This window comes from Rattus rattus, chromosome 16 (genome assembly GCF_011064425.1).
Source record: "Rattus rattus isolate New Zealand chromosome 16, Rrattus_CSIRO_v1, whole genome shotgun sequence".
NCBI classification, from domain to species: Eukaryota; Metazoa; Chordata; class Mammalia; order Rodentia; family Muridae; genus Rattus; species Rattus rattus.
The window spans coordinates 17131528-17153092 of NC_046169.1; the positions used below are offsets into that span (position 1 = coordinate 17131528).

At 49.3% G+C, this 21565-nt stretch overlaps 2 protein-coding genes across 3 annotated transcripts in view; both read left to right on the forward strand.

Moving 5' to 3' along the window:
- Positions 1-1097: 1097 nt before the first annotated feature.
- LOC116885774 (40S ribosomal protein S15a-like) lies at positions 1098-1570 on the forward strand. The gene has a single exon (XM_032887095.1). The coding sequence runs from the start codon at positions 1128-1130 to the stop codon at positions 1479-1481; it is 354 nt and encodes a 117-aa protein (XP_032742986.1). The 5' UTR covers positions 1098-1127; the 3' UTR covers positions 1482-1570.
- Positions 1571-2438: 868 nt separating this feature from the next.
- Positions 2439-21565, forward strand: part of Col26a1 (collagen type XXVI alpha 1 chain) — a 147304-nt gene continuing 128177 nt past the window's right edge. The window contains exon 1 of one of the 2 annotated variants that reach the window (XM_032886641.1): positions 2439-2749. In XM_032886641.1, coding sequence (XP_032742532.1) covers positions 2592-2749 — 158 coding nt within the window. In that variant the 5' untranslated portion in view covers positions 2439-2591. The remainder of the gene's footprint in view (positions 2750-21565) is intronic. The other variant, XM_032886642.1, reaches the window with a different exon arrangement.

The following is a 21565-nucleotide window of genomic DNA, read 5'->3' on the forward strand; positions in this document are numbered from 1 at the left end:
GGGAGATGCTAGGGATTGGATCTACATCCTTGTATACCTGGGCAGATGTCTAACACTGAGCCACGCCCCCAGTCCCTCCCTGGGGGATTCTAGATAGGGGCTCTATCACTGAGCCACGCCCCCAGCCCCTCACTGGGGGATTCTAGGCAGGGGCTCTACCACTGAGCCACACTCCCAGCCCCTCACTGGGGGATTCTAGGCAGGGGCTCTACCACTGAGCCACGCCCCCAGCCCCTCCCTGGGGGAGTCTAGGCAGGGGCTCTACCACTGAGCCACGCCCCCAGCCCCTCCCTGGGGGATTCCAGGCTGGGCTCTACTACTGAGCCCTAGCGCTTTGCTTGGAGGATTCTGGACAAGAGCTCTAACTCTGAGCTACATCTTCAAGGACCTCCCTCTACCATGACCCCATCTGAGACTGGTTCTCACTGTATAGCTCAGGCCGGACTCAAAGTCTTGTTTCTATTGCTTGGGGCTGGAATTACAGTCTACCACACCATCCGACTGTAGGACTGTTGTAAGGAAAATGTCGTGAGCCACCTTCTCTGGTCACTTGCTATCTGGTCCACTATAGCCCCTATAGATACATAACCCATATATACCTTCTAGCATGGGTACCTCATCATATCACACTCAAATTGCCCATCCTGTCCCCTGAGATTCCCTCCAATTCCAGCATGGTTCTTTTGTTCGTCTGTTACCAAGTCTTGCTACATAGCCCAGGACGGCCAATCCACCTGCTTTCAGCTTCCTAGGGCTGGAATCACAGGTATGCATCACCATGCTCAGCCTGGCTGTTTTGTTTTGTGGAATCTCCACCCTCCCCAAGTTCTCACGAGTCTCGGAGGCCGGGTTAGTCTTCATGGAGTAGATAGCCCCTTCGTGGGATGTGTGACTTCGACCTAGGACCTTTTTCACACTCCCTGTTCATGTCTCCTGAACCCTGAAGGATTTGGAGGACCTGCTTTATGGGGAGGGGGGGTTCAGTGCCTCCTCCTAAAGGAATATGAAGTGTGCTCTATGGCCACTGGCTACGTTCAACAGATGGTTAGGTCACAGCCCCCTGTTCCCCTGGATTTGAAAATACTCTCTGGCCCATTCTCTTTCTGCCATCTTCTCTCACCGTCACCATGGTGCGAATGAATGTTCTGGCAGATGCTCTCAAGAGCATCAACAACGCGGAGAAGAGGGGCAAACGCCAGGTCCTCATCAGGCCGTGTTCCAAAGTCATCGTTCGGTTCCTAACTGTGATGATGAAGCATGGCTACATTGGTGAATTCGAGATCATTGATGATCACAGAGCTGGGAAGATTGTTGTGAACCTCACAGGAAGGTTGAACAAGTGTGGAGTTATAAGCCCTAGATTTGATGTTCAACTCAAAGACCTAGAGAAGTGGCAGAACAATCTGCTCCCATCACAGCAGTTTGGTTTCATTGTGCTGACAACCTCGGCTGGCATCATGGACCATGAAGAGGCAAGATGAAAACATACAGGAGGGAAAATCCTGGGATTCTTTTTTTAAATGTAAAGCATAAATAAAAAGCCTCTGTGGACTGTGAAAAAAAAAAAAAAGTGAAAATACTCTCTGTCTTCCAACCTTCCCTCCATGCCTTGACTAATGAGAAAGACCAGAAAATTCCACACTGCTGTCAACTGGCCTGTGTGCTGTGGGTGCTACTGTCAGAAGAGGAACTCCGGGGTTATTGTTGGCATGGGGGCTCACTATGAAGCCTCACTATGAAGCTCACTATGAGGCTGGCACAAATTCACAGTCAGCCTGTGGAGTCTTGGGATTACCAGGGTGCACGCCCACACTAGCTTGGCTTAAGTGTGCATGTGTGTGTCTGTGTGTGTGTGTGTGGGGGGTTATGCACACCTGTGTGCATGGGTCTGTGGAGGCCAGAGGGCAACACAGGGTGCCTGGCTCTATTCCCCTTTGCTTTTTCTGCCTCTAGTCAGGCTTTCCCTCACTGAACCTGCAGCTCGGACAGAAGCCAGCAAGCCCAGGGCTGGAGGCTGGAGGCTGGGGCTAGATGCCATGCCTGGCTTTTTATATGGGTGTTCGGGATTCGAATTCAAGTCCCCAGACTTCTGTAGCACACACTTTTACTAACTTTCCTTGAGCGTCAGATTCTACTTCTGAATGACGGAGATAGTGACATCTCAGTGTCCTGGTGCTCGGTCAAAGACTGGGTACTGAAGAGGGACTGAATCCTCTTCCACCTTGGTATGGAAAGTTCAAAAACCTGTATAAGGGCGCACGATGTAAGATTTGGTGTTAGGAAACGTGCGTCTTTGGGGTAACCCCAGCTTGGTAGACGCCTCCTCAGTCCTGGACTGCTGAGGGTTAAAAAGAAAGACCCACGCCCCCTTTGACTGCGCAGAGCCCACCTCGCTGAATTTAAAAAGGCGGCCCTGGAGAGGTGTGGGCGCCCTCCCAGACGACTTTCACCTCGGACCCTGACTTCACACCATCACTGACTGGCCCTCTGCGCTCCAGCCTGGGGCAACAGGGTCAGTCCAGCCGTCCGGGGCACTCCTGATCGTCCCCCGGCTCCCGGGACCCTAAGTCCCCGCGGGAAAGCTGCGCAAAATGAAGCTGGTTTTGCTGTTACCATGGGCGTGCTGCTGCTTGTGCGGTTCGGCGCTGGCCACCGGCTTCCTCTACCCTTTCCCGGCAGCAGCCTTGCAGCAGCACGGCTACCCGGAGCAGGGCGCCGCCTCCCCCGGCAACGGCTACTCGAGTCGCCGGTGAGTAATGCCAGTGGCCGGGCCTGGGGGTGCGATGGTTGGTTCCAGGGACAGCGGGGGCTCGGAAGAGCCGTGACCTGGTACTAGTAACGCAGGACAGTGGGCCAGGGTCGCAGAGGATTGGATCCAGCGACCTCGGGGGCTGTGAGGAACATCGACCGGGTGCTGGGGAGCGAGGGATAGCGGACCAAGGACAGAATCGAGAGACTGAGGAGTCCCACAGAAGAGGTGGTCGAATGTTAGGAGAGCGAAGGCTCGACGGCGTGAGGCCAGATCGAGGGACAACAGAGGGTCCGAGGAGTTGAGGTCTGTTGGTTGTTGTGGTCAAGAGGAATCGAGTTTGGGGCGCTACCGAACTGGATTTCCGGGCAGTGGGGGATTCTGAGGCGCAATGGCTGGGTGCTGGGGGCGCAGGAGCTAAATTAAGGGACAGTTAGGGCTCCCAGGAGCGGTGGCTGCGTGAGAATTAGAGCCAGTGCGCGCTCCAGGGCGCAGTGACCCCATGCTGGGTGCTCTAAGCTTGGGGAGGCACCACAGAGACTAAGAGGCGAAGTGGCCCAGTGATTGGGAAGGAAGGACATCGGGCTTGTACCACAAGGCCTGAGGGCACGGAGACTGAAAGCGAGGTGGGGAACAGTGGGGTGGCCTCCGAGGCACAGTAGCCCGGTGCTAAGGACGCAGGCCTGGGGACTATGGACGCCTGGAACGCACGACCGTAAGAGCCTTGTGGTCGGGATCAGGGAGAGGGAATGTGATTATTTGCTGAGGACCCCGGGCCTAAGGAGGCCGGGGCGTCAACTTGTGTCAGAGGGGTTCTGGAAATGCCGGGCCCCAGCTTTAGTGGTCTCCGGTCGCGCCCACTCCATCTTTCCCCATCATGTTTTTTTTTTTTTCCCCTGTGCCCATCGGCCTTGGGCTTCGAATGGAGATGGCACCGACTTGTATCGGGAGTCGTAGAGGGAGCTCCTGAGACTCACAAGACTCCAGGTTCAGCCTCCACGGAGTTGCCAGGCTCACCTGCGCGGCCTTGGCTTTGTGTTCCACAGTTCCCAGTTACCAAGGCCATGAGTCCTTTTGGCCGCTTGGCGACACTGGAGAGCGCATTCCATCTGGTCTTTGGGGCCCGAGGGACCGAAGAAACTTTGGCTGTGACTTCCCATTCACTCTGGGACCGGGTACCCACCCCGATCCCACGGCTCCGCTGTGGGCTTGGTAGAGGCGTGGGGTCACTCAGCCCTCAGTGCTTAGACCCGCCCGCTGCTTCCCTCTACCGCCAGGTGGCGCGCTGTCCTCCTCCGAGGGTTTAGCGCTATATCACTAGTTTTTGAATTCTCAAAGAGAAGGCAGCGCACCCAAATAAACGTTACTAACTGCGTTGTTTGCGTATCCTACAGAATTTAGCTTTCTCCGTTGATGATCTCTCCAGTTCTCGTATCTGTACTAACTTCACGCGGTGTATTTTGATTCTCACACCACCACAGGATTAAGGAATTAAGTTGCTATTTTACTGCTCTTGCAGAGGACTGGAGTTTTGTTCCCAGTGTCCACTGCATGGGTCTCACAGCACCACCCCCCTTGCCCCCTTGCTCCAGGCATCTGAGGTCCTCTTCTGGTCTCTAGGACGGGCACTGCACTCACAGGTGGGCACACACGTGCGTACGCGCACGCACGCACACACACACACACACACACACACACACACGCACGCACTTTAAAAAATAAAACTGTCTTAAATTGAGAGTCTCCCTTTTCTAGTTCATTGGCAACACGCAGGATTGAGGCCACCTTCGTTCTCCAAATGTGTTCTATTGCCCCTCCCCCAGCCCCCTTTTATGGAAGCTAGGAACTGGCTAGGTCCTATATCTGTGATGTTGTTTTGTTAGGAAATAACTTTCTAGACGCTTCTATTGGGGAAGAGCTCCAAACACCCACAGGAGTGTGGACTGCGCACACTTCTATAGGTGAAAGTAGCAGTAAGCGAAGCTCTGGGAGTTGTAGATTATTCTGCAGAGTGTGAGCTGTGGTTTCATTTCGAACAAACCGGACACGGGTGCTGGAGACTCAAACTCGGTCCTCATGTTCATGCAGCAAGCTGTCTTACCCATAGAGCCCTCTCTCCAACTCCCTTTAAAACTTAAAATTTAGGACGGAGTCTCATTAAGGTGCCTGGGCTGGTCTTATACTTGTGTACCACAGGCTGGCCTCAGTCTGGTAACCCTTCTGCCTCAAGCTCCAAATAGCTAGGGTTACAGGCATGCACTGTCAGGCCTGGCTTGGAAAGTAGTTTTTGTGTTTGTGATACTGTTTCTGAGCTGTTGTGAGTATAGAGAGAGTCTTGGAACTAAACCAGAGGACTAGACACACACACACACACACACACACACACACACACACACACACACACACCCCACACACAATTTCCCCTAATCTATAGGTTTGCATCTCGAGACTCAGCCGAGTTTGGATAAGTGAATACAGACTCAATGACTATGACCAGGAATTTTATCAGCATTCCAGAGCAAGGAGACCAGAACAATCTGTGCTGGGAACTGTGGATGTTTCATGGGTGGAGGACCTCTTTCCTTTGCCAGAGCTCGCTTGCTGGGCCAGGAGAGGAGCTTCAGATGGAGCCGCAGTGCTGAGCTACTGTGCCTGCAGTACCAGGGCTTGGGAGGCTGAGACAGGAGGATTCCTGGGACTTGCTGGTCAGCAAGGGTAGCTGAGTTATCGAGCTCCAGGTTCAATAAGAGACCCCATTTCAAAAGAGTAAAGTTGAGGGCTGGAGAGATGACTCAGCGGCTAAGAGCACTGACTGCTCTTCGTGAGTTCAAATCCCAGCAACCACATGGTGGCTCACAACCATCTGTAATGGGATCCGATGCCCTCTTCTGGTGTGTCTGAAGACAACGATAATGTACTTACATATAATAAATAAATAAATCTTTAAAAGAAGAGTAAAGAGAATGATAAAGACACCAGCCTTGACCTCTTTGCCCGCCACATGTGCACACATTCCCCCAAAATGTGCACACACGCGAGTTCACGTGAAACTCGACTGCCTTCATTTTATTTTGAAATATTTTCCAGAAGTTTCTATTAGAAGATCCTCCAAACGCACACCTAGGCTTGCCTGCAATTCTACTGTGTTCCTTCTGTTCAGAATTTTCTTTTTGAAGTTCCTGTTGGGAGAGATCTCCAAACACTCACAAAAGAGCGGACTTTGTATGCTTCCATAGGTGAAGACAGAAGGAAACAAGTTTCATACATTGTAGAAGAGCCTGTATGGTGTGATGTCATTTATGGAACCAAGTGGTGCTACATAGCTTCTTCCTGCACCCCCATAGCACAGGGATTGAACCCACTGCGTTGTATGTGTTAGGCAAGTGCTCTACATGCCCTGCCCTTTGAATTATTTTTATTTAAAAACCATGTTAGCGGGTTAGGGATTTAGCTCAGCGGTAGAGCGCTTGCCTAGCAAGTGCAAGGCCCTGGGTTCGGTCCCCAGCTCCAAAAAAAAGAAAAGGAAAAAAAAACCAAACAAACAAACCATGTTAGCTACTGTGTATGTGCCGGAGTGTGCCGTATGTATACGTGCTGTGTGCGCATGTGTGTTTGAATGTGCATGCCTTTGCACGCACATGTGATGATGGCAAGAGGAGAACATTCTGGGTCTGCACTTCTCTGCCTTATTCTTCCACAAGACGACCTCTCACTGAGCCTGGAACAAGGCTGGCAGCCGGTGATCCAGGGACCTTCCTATCCCTACTCAAGTCCCCAGGGCCCTCGCCTGTGCGGGGCTTAAAGTTGTGTTCCCCCATCCTGGCGTTTTATGTGGGCCCTGAGGATTCGAACCCAAGTCCTTCTGCCTGTGCAGCAAGCTCCCTTACCCACAGAGACATCTCTCTCCAGCTCCTTTGTAAACTTCCTTGATCTGGGGATAGGTTTCTCTAGAGTGCTTTGGCTTGTCTTGGACTTGCTGTGTAGTGCAGACTAGCTTTAGTCTTGTGATCCTCCTGCCTCAGACTTCCAAGTCACTGGGAGTAAGGGCATATACTGTTGTGCCCGACTTGGAAAATAATTGTGTGTGTGTGTGTGTGTGTGTGTGTGTGTGTGTGTTACACTCTTTGAGCAATTAATTTTTATATGGAATATGGAAAGTCCTGGAGCTAGACCAGAGTCACACATTCCCTCCCATGAATCTATAGATTTACATCAGTGGGTTCAGCCAACTTTGGATTGAAGCAGCAGCAGCAGCGTGCATGTGTGTGTGTGCATGCATGTGTGCGTGAGAGTGTGTGTGTGCATATGTGCATGTGTGCATGTGTGTGTGTGCATGTGTGTGTGTGTGTGTGTGTGTGTGTGTGTAGGTTTTGGGGCGTGTAGTGTTTAACCACTGAGCATCTCTCTGGCCCTATTTTTTTTTCTTTTCTTTTTTTTCAGAGCTGGGGACCGAACCCAGGGCCTTGCGCTTGCTAGGCAAGCGCTCTACCACTGAGCCAAATCCCCAACCCTCTCTGGCCCTATTTTGCTCTTTAGAAACAGGGTTTCATGTAGCCTCCACGACAGGACACCTGGGCACATGGAGGGGAAATCCAGTTCCACCCCTGGTCTCTCTTACCTGCAAATACTACCACCAGACTATACAGCTGTAATGATCTATCCACTGATGCCATCTAAGCCCTCAGGACCCGGGTCATCTGTCCCCTGGCTCTCTTTGATCATCTCTGTTAGAAGCCCAGCATGGATCTCTCCGTTGGAGTTGCTTTGGGAAAACTACAAGAAAGCCTCTGAATTTTTTGAAGGCCATTTTAAGTACAGCCTTGGTGGTCTGTAGACAGCCTCACGGGATCCTTGCCACCTGATATTGTCCCGATGAATGGTCTTGAACAAGTCGTTTAACCTCCCGGAACCTGTCTTCTGCTCCAGATGCTAAGGATGCCATGGAAGCCATGGTGGGCATGAGATGCTCGCAGCAGAAAGGGGTGCAAGGATTTGGGGGTTTGACAAATACCCATCTGATGTCCTTCTTTTTTACATGTTCCCCATTGTTTGCTTATGTGTGTGCGCATGCCCACATGTTGGTATGTATGGGAGTTCACACATACATTCAAATTCCCCAATGAGCACACACATGTGGGTGACAGGATAACTTTGTCTTCCTAAGACAGGGTCTACATTGGTTTCTTACTGGCCTGGAACCCATGAGTAGGCTAGGCTGGTTGTCCAGGGAGTGTAAGTACTTATTTGTCTCCCTGGCACAGGACTTTTGAACATACCACCATATCTGGATTTGCCTTGCCCACAGGATCTGAGGCTCTTGAAAGGCAAACACTTTACCAACTGAGATATCTCCCAGACCTCTTTTTTTGCTTTTCGATATGGGGCCTCATATAGTCCAGGCTAGCCTCAAAACACCCAAGGATGACACTCTGTTCATGATCCTCTCGGGGTTGCAAGTGTCCATTCACACATCTGGTTCATGCATTGCTTGGGATTGAACCCAGGTCCTCTCATGCTGGGCAAATGTTCCACAATCTGAATTACATCCCCAGGCCTCTCATTTGTCTGCTCCCAGCTCCTGTCAGGGTAGTCAGACCTGCTTGGCCTTGTGCTCAGTTCTCTGTCTGAGATAGCTGCCTTTGTCTCTTGCTACTGCCCATTGTCCCTTGCCCTACTGTAAGCTGACCAGCCCCACCTGAGGGGGAAGGGCCAGGTAGGTGCTACATTCTCCCTCTTTTCCCTCCCCCCTTCCTCTCTCTCTCCCCTTCCCTCCCCCATCTTTCTCTTGCTCACTTTTTCAAGACAGGGTTTCTCTGTGTAGCCCTGGCTGTCCTGGAGCTTGCTTCGTAGACCAGGCTGGCCTCGAACTCAGAGATCTACCTGCCTCTGTCTCCAGAGGCAGGGATAAAAATAGTGTGCCACCAGCACCCAGCACAAGCTCTGAGCTCTTCTAAGCCATAACTTCAGTGGGGCTGACTGCTGTAGGTGTTAGAGTTTCAGCGTCCAATACATCACAGAGGGCATTAGGAGGTACAAGTCCCACCATCACATCTCAGAGATGAGGAAGAGTCTTATACCTAGGGAAGACCCCAGGTTACTCAGGGTATTTGTTTCTCTTCTTGTAGGATTTCAATTGTGGGGCCAAAAAAGATGATGGTTTAGTGAGTTAAAGTGCTTGCTATGCAAGCCCTTGGCACTGAGTTCAAATCCCCAGCAGCCACACTAAAAAGCCGCCTGAGGCTGTGCATATCCCTGAGGTCCCAGCGCCCTGGTGGGTAGAGAGAGACAACAGGCTCGCTGGGGCTGGATTCCACACTCACATGTGCATGTACACACACACTCTTCCCTCCACACAAAGAAACTCACTTACATCTTGGCTCAGTGTGCGAAGTTTTTGCCCATTTCCTGACTGTCCTCTGTACAGATGGATGGAGCGAAGGCAGAACCTGAAACCATTTTGTGTCCCGTTGGGAAACTGTCTGGCAGGTCTGTTTGGGAAAGGTTCTGAGCCTCAATGTGATGACAGGGCTCTCTCCCTGCTCTTCTCTCCACTCCTCTGTTGCTTTCCTTCCCCTCATCCCCCTCTCTTTACCTCCTTTCTGCTCCTTCTCTCTCCCTCTCCATCTCTACACTCTCTTCAGGAGTGACCAGCATTGAGGACATCTCCCAGCACAGTGACCAGGTCCCCACTTTCATAAGGCAGAGAGCGTTTGGAGGTGGTTGGTTTTCTCCTTCCACTATGTGGGTCCCAGGTTTTGAACTCAGATCTTCAGTCTTGGTGACAAGTGCCTTTACCTGCTGAGCCATTTAGCCAGCCCCTGGCTTTGGGGGGTGGGGTGGGGAGGTCAGTATTTCTCTCAGTACTGTCCTTGAACTCAGAGATTCACCTGTCTTTAACTTTGTGTGACATCTGATGGGACAATGAAATACCCTCTGATGACCTGAGTATCCACCGAAGAGATATGTTACCTCTTGCCTCCTCCTGGCCTTTCTAGGATGGTGTTGTGTGACACTATTTCTGGAGGGATGAGAACAGACTTCTACACACTCAGAAGCAAAGGCAGTATGGAACCAGTAGCAAAGGCACCATCAAAGTTCAACTTGGCGAACCAATGGGTTAATTGTACTTCCTCACAGGAAGGTGGGTGAGGACTTAATTACAAAAACATGGAGTTTTCAAGGCAGCTGCATCCCTGAGAGCATGGGTGATGGCTTATGAAAGATGAAGCACTCAGGATAACTTGCAGGCACATAAGCAGGCTGGGTAGTCTCCTCTACTCAGCAGTCTACTGCTTATAGAACTTTGGGTGAGGAGGGGCACTCTGAATCTGCTAAGTTTCAGGAACTTCCCAAGACTTGTGTGTTTACTTGTTTATTTCTTGAGTTTTAAGAAACCTCCCTTTTGAACTTACTGAGTTTTAAAAAGCTTCACTCAAGGATAGAGTATTAAAATTAGAGGAAATTGCTCCCCAAGAGATAGTTTTCTAGTCTCTCACTCTGCCTTGGAGCCTCTCAAGTCCATTTTGGTTTCCCTTCTCTACCTCCCACTGAAGGCTATATTGTCCCTGAGTTCTAGATGTGTGGTTCAGGGAGATAAGGGAATGGATTCTCCAACTCAAAGCATCCTGACTGTGATCTCTGCCCCAAGCTGGCAGTTCCAGGACACACTCAGAGAACACCTTACTGGAAAATGTGTCACTTAGCCTGTCCCTTGCATTTCAGAGAAACTGTGATACCTTTGGTGGCTTGAAGATTCTGGATCATCTGGCAGGACTTTTCTGTATGGGGCTTCTCACAGTGGGCCTGGAGCCCTTGGCTGATGGGAGCATAGCCCCACAGTTAGTTGTTGCACATGGGCAGAGACACATGCCTTGGAGTTGGTAAAGGGGCTGTAGGTGCACACACTTTCAGCTCCAGGGGATCTGGCACCATCTTCTGATTCCTTCAGTTATCCACATATATGAGAAGACACACAAAGAGAAACGCATACACGCAGATGTTTTCTAAATCAAATTACTTTGCTTATTTATGTTTATACGTATGTGTACGCTTGTGAGCTTGCATTCTATGACGCTTGTGGAGGGCAGGGGGCAGCTTGTGGAATTTATTCGTTCCTTCCACCATGTGGGTTCTGGGTCTCGAACTCAGGCTGTCAGGCTAGGTGGCAGTCACCTCTACCCACCTAGCCATATCGTAGGCCTGCCACCTTACTTTTTGAGACATTGACTCTTATGGAGCCCAAAGTTCACCAATTCAGCTGGATTGGCTGGCCAGTGAACGCCAAGGGTTCTCCTGTCTCTGCCTCCCCAGTGCTGAGATTATAGGAATACACCAACCACACCTGGCCTTTTACTTGGGTTTTGGAGACTGAGCTCAGGTCCCCATACTCCCGCAGCAACCACTTTACTAAGCCATTCCCTCCAGCACAGGATTAACAATTTATTTTTGAAATCAGACAGAATGGTCTCCATAGATGTATCTGGGCTTGTGGAGGTGGCGGGGGAACTTTCCCGAAAAGCCCTAAGGTTTCTGATTCCCTCTCTCTTCAGCTCCTTTCTGGATTCTCACAACTCGTCTGTTATTTTAAAATCTGTTCCCAGAGAAAGCATTGCTGTGGCAGTAAAAATCCCCACTAGCTTCTCTTGGCTCTCGATGGCCCCACACCTCATTGCCACTTGGAGAGTGTGTGATCTGGACGCAGACCAGCAGCCCCTGGGGTGGTGACCGGAGCCTCCATAACGAACTGTTAGAGGATTTTCAGGAATGTTCACACAAAGTGCCTAGGGGGACAAACCTACACACCATATACTACTCTCTGAATCTCTGGAGGGGTTCTGCCCTTCCAGCTGCCTCTCCCTTTGGAACAAGCGACATTCAGTCCAGGCTAGTTGGTCATAATCTCGAACAGGTGAGTCCCCTGGCGTCTTGCATCTTCTCGCCTGACGCTGTTAACCTGGGCTGTGAGGATCAGAGCTGCCTAAATTCTGGCAGCTCTAACACGCGATGAATACCAGTCCTCAAACTGTCCGTTAAAAAGGACAATTCAATAGTGAGAATGGGACAAAAGATTAATTCAGGGTTGGTGAGATGGCTCTGTGGACAAAGATATTGACAACCCACGTGGTGGGAAATTGGCCTTTGACCTCCACGTGTGTGGAGGTCATGGAAGCATGTTTGATGTGCGTACCATGTGCGGGAATACTCTCTCTCTCTCTCTCTCTCTCTCTCTCTCTCTCTCTCTCTCTCTCTCTTCTTCTTCTTCTTCTTCTTCTTCTTCTTCTTCTTCTTCTTCTTCTTCTTCTTCTTCTTCTTCTTCTCCTCTCTCTCTCTCTCTCTCTCTGTCACACACACACAGCACACACACACGTGTGTGCACATGTGCACACAAACTACATACAGAAAGAAAAGAGTTTTTTTTTTATTCAGCTGGCCACGTGGGGAAGGGGAACACAGCGGTCCAGTGACCCCTACATCCCAAATTCTATCTTTGGTATCCTGACACAGCTTTTCGTTTAAGTCAGGGTGAAAGGCATGCATGGCCGGCTAAACGGTCCAGGTCCGGGTGTGGTCCCGCCCCTATCATTTATCTGTCATTGTCGTGGCTCCAGTTTGTCCTCCAGTTTCTTCCTCTCTCTGCCTCTGACTGGCACCAGGCTTCGGTTCTTTCGTTCTCCCAGTGATTCCCAGGGAAATTCCTGTTTCTTGGAGACCATTGTCTCAATAACCTAATGGCCAAAGGAGGGGGCACAAGTGTCTCTTTAAAATGTCTTTGCTGGGTAGTGGTGGCACATGCCATTAGTGCCAACACGCACGAGGCAGAGGCAGGTGGATCTCTGTGAGTTCCGGGCCAGCCTGGTTTACAGAGTGAGTTCCAGACACCCAAGGCCACACGGAGAAACCCTGTCTCAATGAAACCTAAATACGCAAACAACAAATAAATAATACATAAAATATCTTCATTCCTAGCTGGTGGGTGCCTTTAATTTCAGCACCTGGAAGGCAGAGGCAGGTGGATCAATGTGTCTCAGTGTGGGGATGACAACTGTGGATCCTTCCCTTTTACCCGAGTGTCTCTTGCCTGTCACCGTTTAAATTGGCCTGCAAGATTCTGAAGATTCTGACAAGTCCTACCGTGTCTGGCTTTATGTGGGTGCTGGGGATTTGAGCTAGGAGTTCTCATGATGACATGGTAAGTGCTTTATCCACTGAGTCATCTCCCTGCTTGGAGCCTTATGGATGTCCTAGGCTTTCCACATCCCTAGAATGTTCCCTGGAATCTGACCGGACACTCAATGGAGGGTCCTGGTGGGCTGACAATTGGTGTTTTGTGGGCACCCCAATGCTTGGACAGTTTCTTCCTGATTCAGTTCCACTGATTACATCCAAGCAGGTCACCTCTGGCTTCTGACACAACTGTCTTTCCGGCTCCCCTGGAGGGGCCTGTCTACAGTTCTCTCCCTGGGGCCCTGTGATTGACTTGGCCATATGGCTGGTCCTTGGACTCCAAAAGGTCTTGACCTTTCTGGGCACCCAGTTCTGGGGTGATACGATCCTTAGCTGCTGGGAAATGTGTCGTCCTCATCCCTCTCCTTTGTTCTGCAGCTGTTGATGACAATTCACTCAGATCCTGAGAATTTGTTCAATGCATGTGCATAGGGTGCCTGTGCCTACGCGCTCCCATGTAGAGTCCAGAAGAGGACCTCGAGTGCGCTGATCTATCGCTCTCCATCTTGCACTTTTGAGATGGTCTCTCCCTGAGCCTGAAGCTAGGGAGGCAGCCAGCAAGTCCCAGTAAGCCCTGGGCGGGTGGGTGGGGCAGATGGGCATGGCCACGCCCAGCTTTCCACAAAGGGCCGGAGTATCTGAACTGGGTCCGAACGCTTGCATCCCAAGTGCTCTTGCCCACTAAGCCATTGCCCCACATCCAAACTCTGAAGCTCTTTATGATTTGAAAGGCTAGCAACCTGAGTTCCGTTTTCATTACTCATGTAAAGGTGAAAGGAGAGAGCCGGCTTCACGCACACGTGCACGTACGCACGCACGCACGCACGTACGCACATGCACGCAGAATAAGAATTAAAAGTTGGTCTTTTTTTTTTTTTCTCGAGGCAGGGCCTCGCTATATAGCCATGGCTGGCCTCCAACTCACAGAATCCCCCTGCCTCTGCCTCCTGAGTACTGGGATTAAAGGCGTGCACCACCATGCCCAGACTATTTTTGAGAAATTGTTTTAATTATTTTAATATTTGATTAGATGGTTTTCTAGGACTTTTGAGGGAGAAAATTTGATAAACTCTGTGTGTGTATGTGTGTGTGTGTGTGTGTGTACACGAGAGTGTGCATGCACACCGAAGCCTTGATTGGCCCAGGAGTAGTCCACACCATGTGACCACAAGAAAATTGCGCTATACCGGTCTGTCAAGTTGAACTTCTGAGTCTCCTGCCCACACTGTCTGAATGCTGGGATTACAAATACATGTGACTAATTCCTGTTTTACATTTTCTCTTAAAAAATAATTAATGTGGGCTGGAGAGATAGCTCAGTGGTTAAGAGCACTGACTGCTCTTCCAGAGGTCCTGAGTTCAAATCCCAGCAACCACATTGTGGCTCACAACCATCTGTAATGGGGTCCGATGCCCTCTTCTGGTGTGTCTGAAGACAGCTACAGTGTATATAATAAATAAATAAATCTTTAATTAATGTTTATTATTTATTTACTTATCTTATTTATTTTGAGACAGGATGTCTATGTAGATCAGATTTGCCCAGAATCCAGTATACAGAGTAGGCTGGCCCCAGACTTAGAGACTCATTGCCTCTGCATTCCAAGTGTAGGGAGTAGAGGAGTATTCTACCATACCAACCAAATTTATCTTATTTTTAAATGTGTGTGTGTGTGTGTGTGTGTGTGTGTGTGTGTTTGTATGTATGTGTGAATAAAGGTGTTGGAAGAGGGTGTTAGATCCCCTAGAGCTGGAGTTATAGGCAGTTGAAAACCGCCTGATGTAGGTACTAGGAACTGAACTCAGGTCACATGGAGGAGCAGTAGGTGCTCTTGAACACTGAGGTATCGCTCTAGCTTCTACTCACAATTTAATACGGTGCTCAGAATCAAACCTAGGTCTTTGTGCATGGTAGGCAAGCACTCTAACCACTGAGCCATGGGCCCTAGCAGGTAATGTAGTAAGGACTGAGTGAGCTCAGGGCGTGGACTAAAGCAAAGCAAAGCCCTATTCTGGTTTGTCATTTGTGTTGATGGGGATGGAACCCAGAGTCTTATATGTGCTAGGTAACCATTGAGCCACGCCCCCAGCCCCTCCCTGGGGGAGTCTAGGCAGGGGCTCTACCACTGAGCCACGCCCCCAGCCCCTCCCTGGGGGATTCGAGGCAGGGGCTCTACCACTGAGCCACGCCTCCAGCCCCTCACTGGGGAATTCTAGGCAGGGGCTCTACCACTGAGCCACACCTCCAGCCTCACTGGGGGATTCTAGGCAGGGGCTCTACCACTGAACCACGCCCCCAGCCCCTCCCTGGGGGATTCTAGGCAGGGGCTCTACCACTGAGCCACGCCCCCAGCCCCTCACCCTGGGGGATTCCAAAAACGTTCTTAACCACTGAGTCCTGTCCTAGCCATAGCAGTTCCTTATTAATTCAGTTTCGATGGATGGAACTCTGCTGCATTCACTCTTCAGACTGAATTGTGCAGAACACTGATGAACTCATGGGGCTAGAAATGAAACTAAAGCAGATGGAGCCTGGAGTCACGGCACCCTGTCAGGGTGAGGGTCTACCTAGACGTCTGCAGGAAAAACGGCTCTCATCTACTTTTGATTTTTTTTTTTTTCTCTTTCCATAAAAGCGATAACACTGGAAGTTGTCTGCCTGCTAGTTCTGGTCCTGGAACAGCTGCACATGGGGACAGCTGTCTCAGCTTCAGGACACAGGATCTACCGGAGATTAATAATAGAGCTCAGCCAAGCCCATGGGGAGCAGAGCCGGCTAAGGTTACCTTGCACCAGGAAGTGTGCCTGCCCTGCTGACAGCGGGTGGGGAGCCTGCAGGATGGATGGGATCTTGGGGCGCCAGGGGGTGGCTGGGCAAGACAGCCCACTGGCTGGCCCTGCCAAACCCACCTCCCACCCCTTGAGATGCAAACTGATTCTCCCAAGAGCCTCTGGCTTCCGCTGGACCTGAAACCCTGCAAGAGCTGGTCTCTGAGAATTCTGCGAGGAGCCAGAAATGGAAGCCAAATGTTGGTGTCAGGTAGAGGAAGCTGGTGGGTGTGTGTGGCTCAGCAGGCTGGGCAGCTGTGAGGGCTCAGGCTCCTGGGTACAGGACAGATGTGTAGGTGAGGCTCACTCATGTTCTATTTTTAAAAGTTCTGGCACATGTGCATGTGTGTGTGCACACCAGTGTGTGTCAATCGTGGGCGTTGCTACTCAAGTTTATACCTTGTATTTTAAAAGGGCGGATTTATTTTTAGTTTTGATTGATTGATTGTGTGTGTGTGTGCATGTGTGCATGTGTGTGTGTGTGTGTGTGTGTGTGTGTGTGTATGCCTACTTGTGTGTGTGTACTATGTGCATGCAGATGCCTGCAGAGACCAGAAGAGGGCGTTAGATCTCCTGAGGCTGGAGTTACAGGTCGTTGCCAACCACTGGGTATAGGTGCTGGGAACTGGCCTCAGGTTCTTTGCAAGAGCAATGAATGCTCTTAACTACTGAGCCACCTTCCCAGGGCCCTTCCCCCAACTCTTTTTATTTATTTGTTTAATTACTGATGAATTAATTTAAGACAGAGTCACTCACTAGCCCGGGGCTCACTGAATAAGCCAGTCTGTCTGGCCAGCAAATCCCAAGGATCTGCTCATCTTTCCTCCCCAGCACTGAATTATACACGCACGCCACCACCACTAATGTCCCCCCAGGAGCTGGGGACCAACCCAGGGCCTTGCGCTTCCTAGGCAAGCGCTCTACCACTGAGCTAAATCCCCCAACCCCCACTAATGTTTTTTAACATTGGTTCTGGAGATGAAACCAAGGTCTTCCTGCTTTCTTACTCACCGAGGTATCTTCCAAACCTGTAATTCTGTGCATGTGTGTATGTGCATGAATATGCGTGTGTGTGTGTGTTTATGTGTGTGTATCACATGATCTTACCTGCTATGTAAGATCAATGTAGCCCTTCTGGCTGTAGAATGTTGCTGCTAAGGCGGCAATTGGGTGAGCATCTCTTCTCTTCCTTGCCTTCAGCTCTGTCGAGCGTGTGTTCAGAGACAGAATTGCGGGATCATAATGCCATTCTCAGTTTTCCAAAGGCCCAGTTCACAGCGCCTGCGATATCCTTCTGTCCCTATAACAGTGAAGGTTTGTTTGTCATTCTCTGTGGTTTTGGTTGATACTGCCTTTTAAGATACAATCCCACTTTCTTGCCCAGGCGGGCCTCGAATTCATAATCCTCCTGCCTCAGCTTCCTGAAAGCTAAGATGATAGGCATGCATTTTTTTTTTTTTTGAGTGGAGCTGGAGAGATGGCTCAGTGGCTAAGAGCACTTGTAGCTCTTGCAGAGCGCCCAGGTTTAGGTCTAAGCACCTAAACGTAGCTCATAACTGTCTGTATCTCCAGTTCCAGAAAATCCAATGTCCTTTCTTGGCCTCCACAGATACCAGGTATGCAAGTGGTACACAGATGTACATATAGGCAAACACCGATGCACATAAACCAATAAATACAGATTTAAAAAGTCTGTATGTAGTGTGTGTGTGTGTATGTCTATGCATGTGTGTATGTATATGTGTGTGTATGCGTGTGTGTATGTATATGTGTGTGTATGTATATGTGTGTATGCGTGTGTGTATGTGTGTATGCATGTGTGTATGTGTATGTGTGTGTATGCGTGTGTGTATGTATATGTGTGTATGCGTGTGTGTGTGTATGCATGTGTGTATGTGTATGTGTGTGTATATGTATGTGTGTATGTATATGCATGTGTATATGTGTGTGCATGTGTATGTATATGTGTGTATATGCATGTGTGTATATGTTGTGTATATGTGTATGTGTGTATGTATATGTGTCTATATGCATGTGTGTATGTATATGTGTGTATATGCATGTGTGTATGTGTGTGTGCATGTGTGTGTATGTTGTGTATATGTGTGTGTATGTATGTATATGTGTGTGTATGTGTGTGTATGTGTGTATATGCATGTGTGTATGTGTGTATGCATGTGTGTATGTGTGTATGCATGTGTGTATGTGTGTATATGTGTGTGCACATGTGGATGTGTATGCGTGTGTGTATGTGTGTATGTGTGTGTGTATGCGAGTGTGCGTGTGTGAGCATAGAGGCCAGAGGTTGACGTTGGGTTTTTTCCTTTATCACTTGCCACACCCCTTTTTAAAAAGATAAGATCTCTACCTAAATCTGGAGATCAGTGATTGATTAGATAAGGCTGGCCAGCAAGCTCTGGAGTTCTTCTGGTCTCCATGCTCTAAACACTGGGGTTACAAGCACTTGCCACCATGCTGGCTTCTTGCTCAAGCTGCAACAACCCCTTCACTGACTGAGCTGTCTCCTCAGACCCCACATGTTTTCAATTTTAACATAATCAAATTTATCTGCTTTTTCTTTGTTGTTTGTGTTTTTAGTGGCATAGCCAAGAACCTCTCACCCAACCCAATGTCATGAAACTCTTCCCTGCATTTTCTTCTAAGAGTTTTACTATTTTTCGTCTTGTATTAAGACCTTTTTTGTTTTGTTTTGTTTTGTTTTTGTTTTAAATTTTAAGACAGAGTGTTGGGAGCCCAAGCTGGCCTTGAATTCTCTGTGTAGCCAAGGCTGGTCTCAAAACCATGATTTTCCTGTTGTAGCTTCCCAAGTGCTTGGATTAAGATTGAGCATGAACCATCACAGAGACTGAACCACCAACCAAAGAACATGCTTGGGCTGGACATAGACCCCTTACACATATGTAGCAGATGTGCAGCTTGGTTTCTATGGGGGTCCCCTAACAATTGGAGCAGGGGCTGACTCTGACTCTGTTGGTTCTTTTGGATCCCTTTCCCCTAGCTGGGCTGCCTTGACTGGCCTCAGTGGGAGAGGATGTGCCCAGTCCTGCTTTGACTTGATGTGCCAGGGTGGAGGGCCTCCCTTGGGGAATAAGAGGAGGGGTATGAGGACAGACTTGGGCGGGGGAGAGAAAGGAGGGAGGTGCAATCAGGATATAAAGTGAATAAATAAATAAATTAAGAGAAAAAATTAGAGAACCAACAGAGCTAAGAATGATAGACTGAGGTCTCTGAAACCGTGATCCAAAGTAAATAATTTCTGCCCTTGAAAAAAAAAAAGGAGAAAAAAAAATTAAAAAACAAACAAATAAAAAAAAAAAAAGAGTGAGCATGGAGCCGTGGAGAAGCACACACCTTTAATTCCAGAGTTAGGGTGGCAGAGGCAGGTGGATCTCTGTGAGTTTGAGCTAGCCTGGTATACTCATTGAGTTCCAGGATAGCCAGAGCTACATAGTGAGACTATCGCGAAAAACCCAAACCAATCCCAAAGCACCATCTACTTTGTTCTCAATTTTTGTTTTTGTTGTTGTTTTTACAAAATCAGGTTTCTCTTTGTAGCCCTGGCTGTCTTAGAACTCATTCTGTAGACCAGGCTTGCTTTGAATTCTGAGATGTGCCTGTTTCTGTCTCCCAAGTGCTGGCACTAAAGGCATGTGCATGGAGAGACAGTCTCATGTAGCCTACAGTATCATTGAATTCACTAAGTAGCAAAGGATGACCTTGAATTTCTGATCCTCCTGCCTCCGACGGCCGAGTATGTTTGGTTTTATATAATGCTACAGATGGAACCCAGTGTTTTATGTATATTAGGCACTCTACCACTAAGCCACACCCCCAGCCCCCTCACTGGGGAATTCTAGGCAGGGGCTCTACCACTGAGCCACGCCCCCAGCCCCTCACTGGGGGATTCTAGGCAGGGGCTCTACCAACCCTTTCACCTTCTTCACTCCCTGACTCCTATTCACTTGGCCCTCTGTTAGATTGTTTTAAACCATCTCCAGACCCCAGCCCTTTACTCGTGCAGCTTTTTCTCCCAACGATGCCTTCGATATTTGTCTTCTTGTATCTCTTGCTGTTGAATTTGCTTTCTCATTTGTTCAGGATCTAAAGTTAGACTGATGGCTTTGGAATGGGCCTTCACCAGCATCCCAGATCTGCCTTTGAACCAAGTCTCTTCCTTATGCTTCTCTCTGGCATTTCATCGAGGAGGAGCACATCCTTCAGTAGCTTTCTCAGGAAGAGCTCTGCTGAGTCACAGCAGAGATAAGGGCTAGTGTGTTCCTGTGAATCCACACCAACTGATTTGTGCCCTTGTAGGAATTTATGCCTTTTATGTGTAATTGCATCTGTTTGTTTGTTTGCTTGCTTGCTTAGACCGTATGCATGCTTGCACACATGTATCCATGCCATTTCATTTGTGCAGTGGTCAGAGGACAAATTGCAAGAATTGGTTCTCTCTTCCCCTGTGCGATTTTTGGGAATTGAACACAGATTGTCAGGTTTGGTGGCCAACACCCTTAGACACTTAGCCATCTTGCCAGCCTTCCTTGCCAGCTTAGCCATGGAGTAAATGATATGTATATTTTAGTGTGTGTGTTTATGTGTGTGCGTTGTATAAGTATGTACATGCATTTTTTTTTTTTTTAAAGTGAGGTCTTACTATGTAGCCCTGACCAGTCTGGAGCTTATCAATGTAGACCAGGCTAGCCTTGAGCTCAAGTGATCCATCTGCCTCTGCCTCCCAAATCTGGGATTTATGTCTATATGTTGTATGTATGTGTGTGTGTGTGTGTGTATGTATGCATGCGAATAGGTATGCCCATTTGAACGTGCATATGTGTGCATGTGGAGACTAGAGACTGAGGTCGGGTGTTTTCCTCCATCGCTCTCCACCTTGTGTATAGATAGGGCCTCTCCCTTGAGCCCAGCTTCAGCCAGCTTAGTTTGGGGATCCCCTTCTTGCCTCCTGAGTTCTAGGACTAAAGATGGCAGCCATTCTTGCCTGCCTTTATGTATGGCAAATGCTCTCCTGGCCCAGCATCCTCCTGGCTCTGTCCTCATAGTTTTTAATTTATTGTTTTTATTTGAATGTGTGCGTGTAAGTCTATGTGTACCACTCATGCAAAGGTGCCCATGCAGGCCAGAGGGTGTAGAATCCACTAGAACTGAAGTTATAGGTGGTTGCGAGCCAACCGATGTGGGTGCTGGGAACCAAACCTGGGTCCTTTATGAGTGCTCTAACCACTGCGCCATCCCTCCAGATTTGTCCTTTTTAACTGACACCATTCACTGTGTGGGATCAGGAGGGCTTTGCTGTCCAATGGAATAGAGGAAGGCGTTCTGGGGGAGATGTTGATCTGATTCTCTCTCTTCGGTAGTCCCAAGGTGGGGGAGCTTGCCTCTGTATGGAGAGAAATTAGCCTCAGACACACTCTGCAGTGTGTGTGTGTGTGTGTGTGTGTGTGTGTGTGTGTGTGTGTGTGTGTGTGAGTGGTGGGGTCTATGAGGTTGCTGAGGCGAGGGAGTGGACCCCCACAAGAGCCAAGAACCAAACTGCAGGGATGAAAACCTCAGCCCCAGGATGGGATGTGGGCAGTGGGCAGAGCATTTGCTTGGCACGTGTGAAGCCCAACGATGAGGCACTGAAGGAAACAGGGCATGGTGGCACACACCTGAAATTCCGGTACTTGGGGGGTGAGGACAAAAGGAAGCGCCTGACTTGCGCGCGCGCGCGCGCACACACAC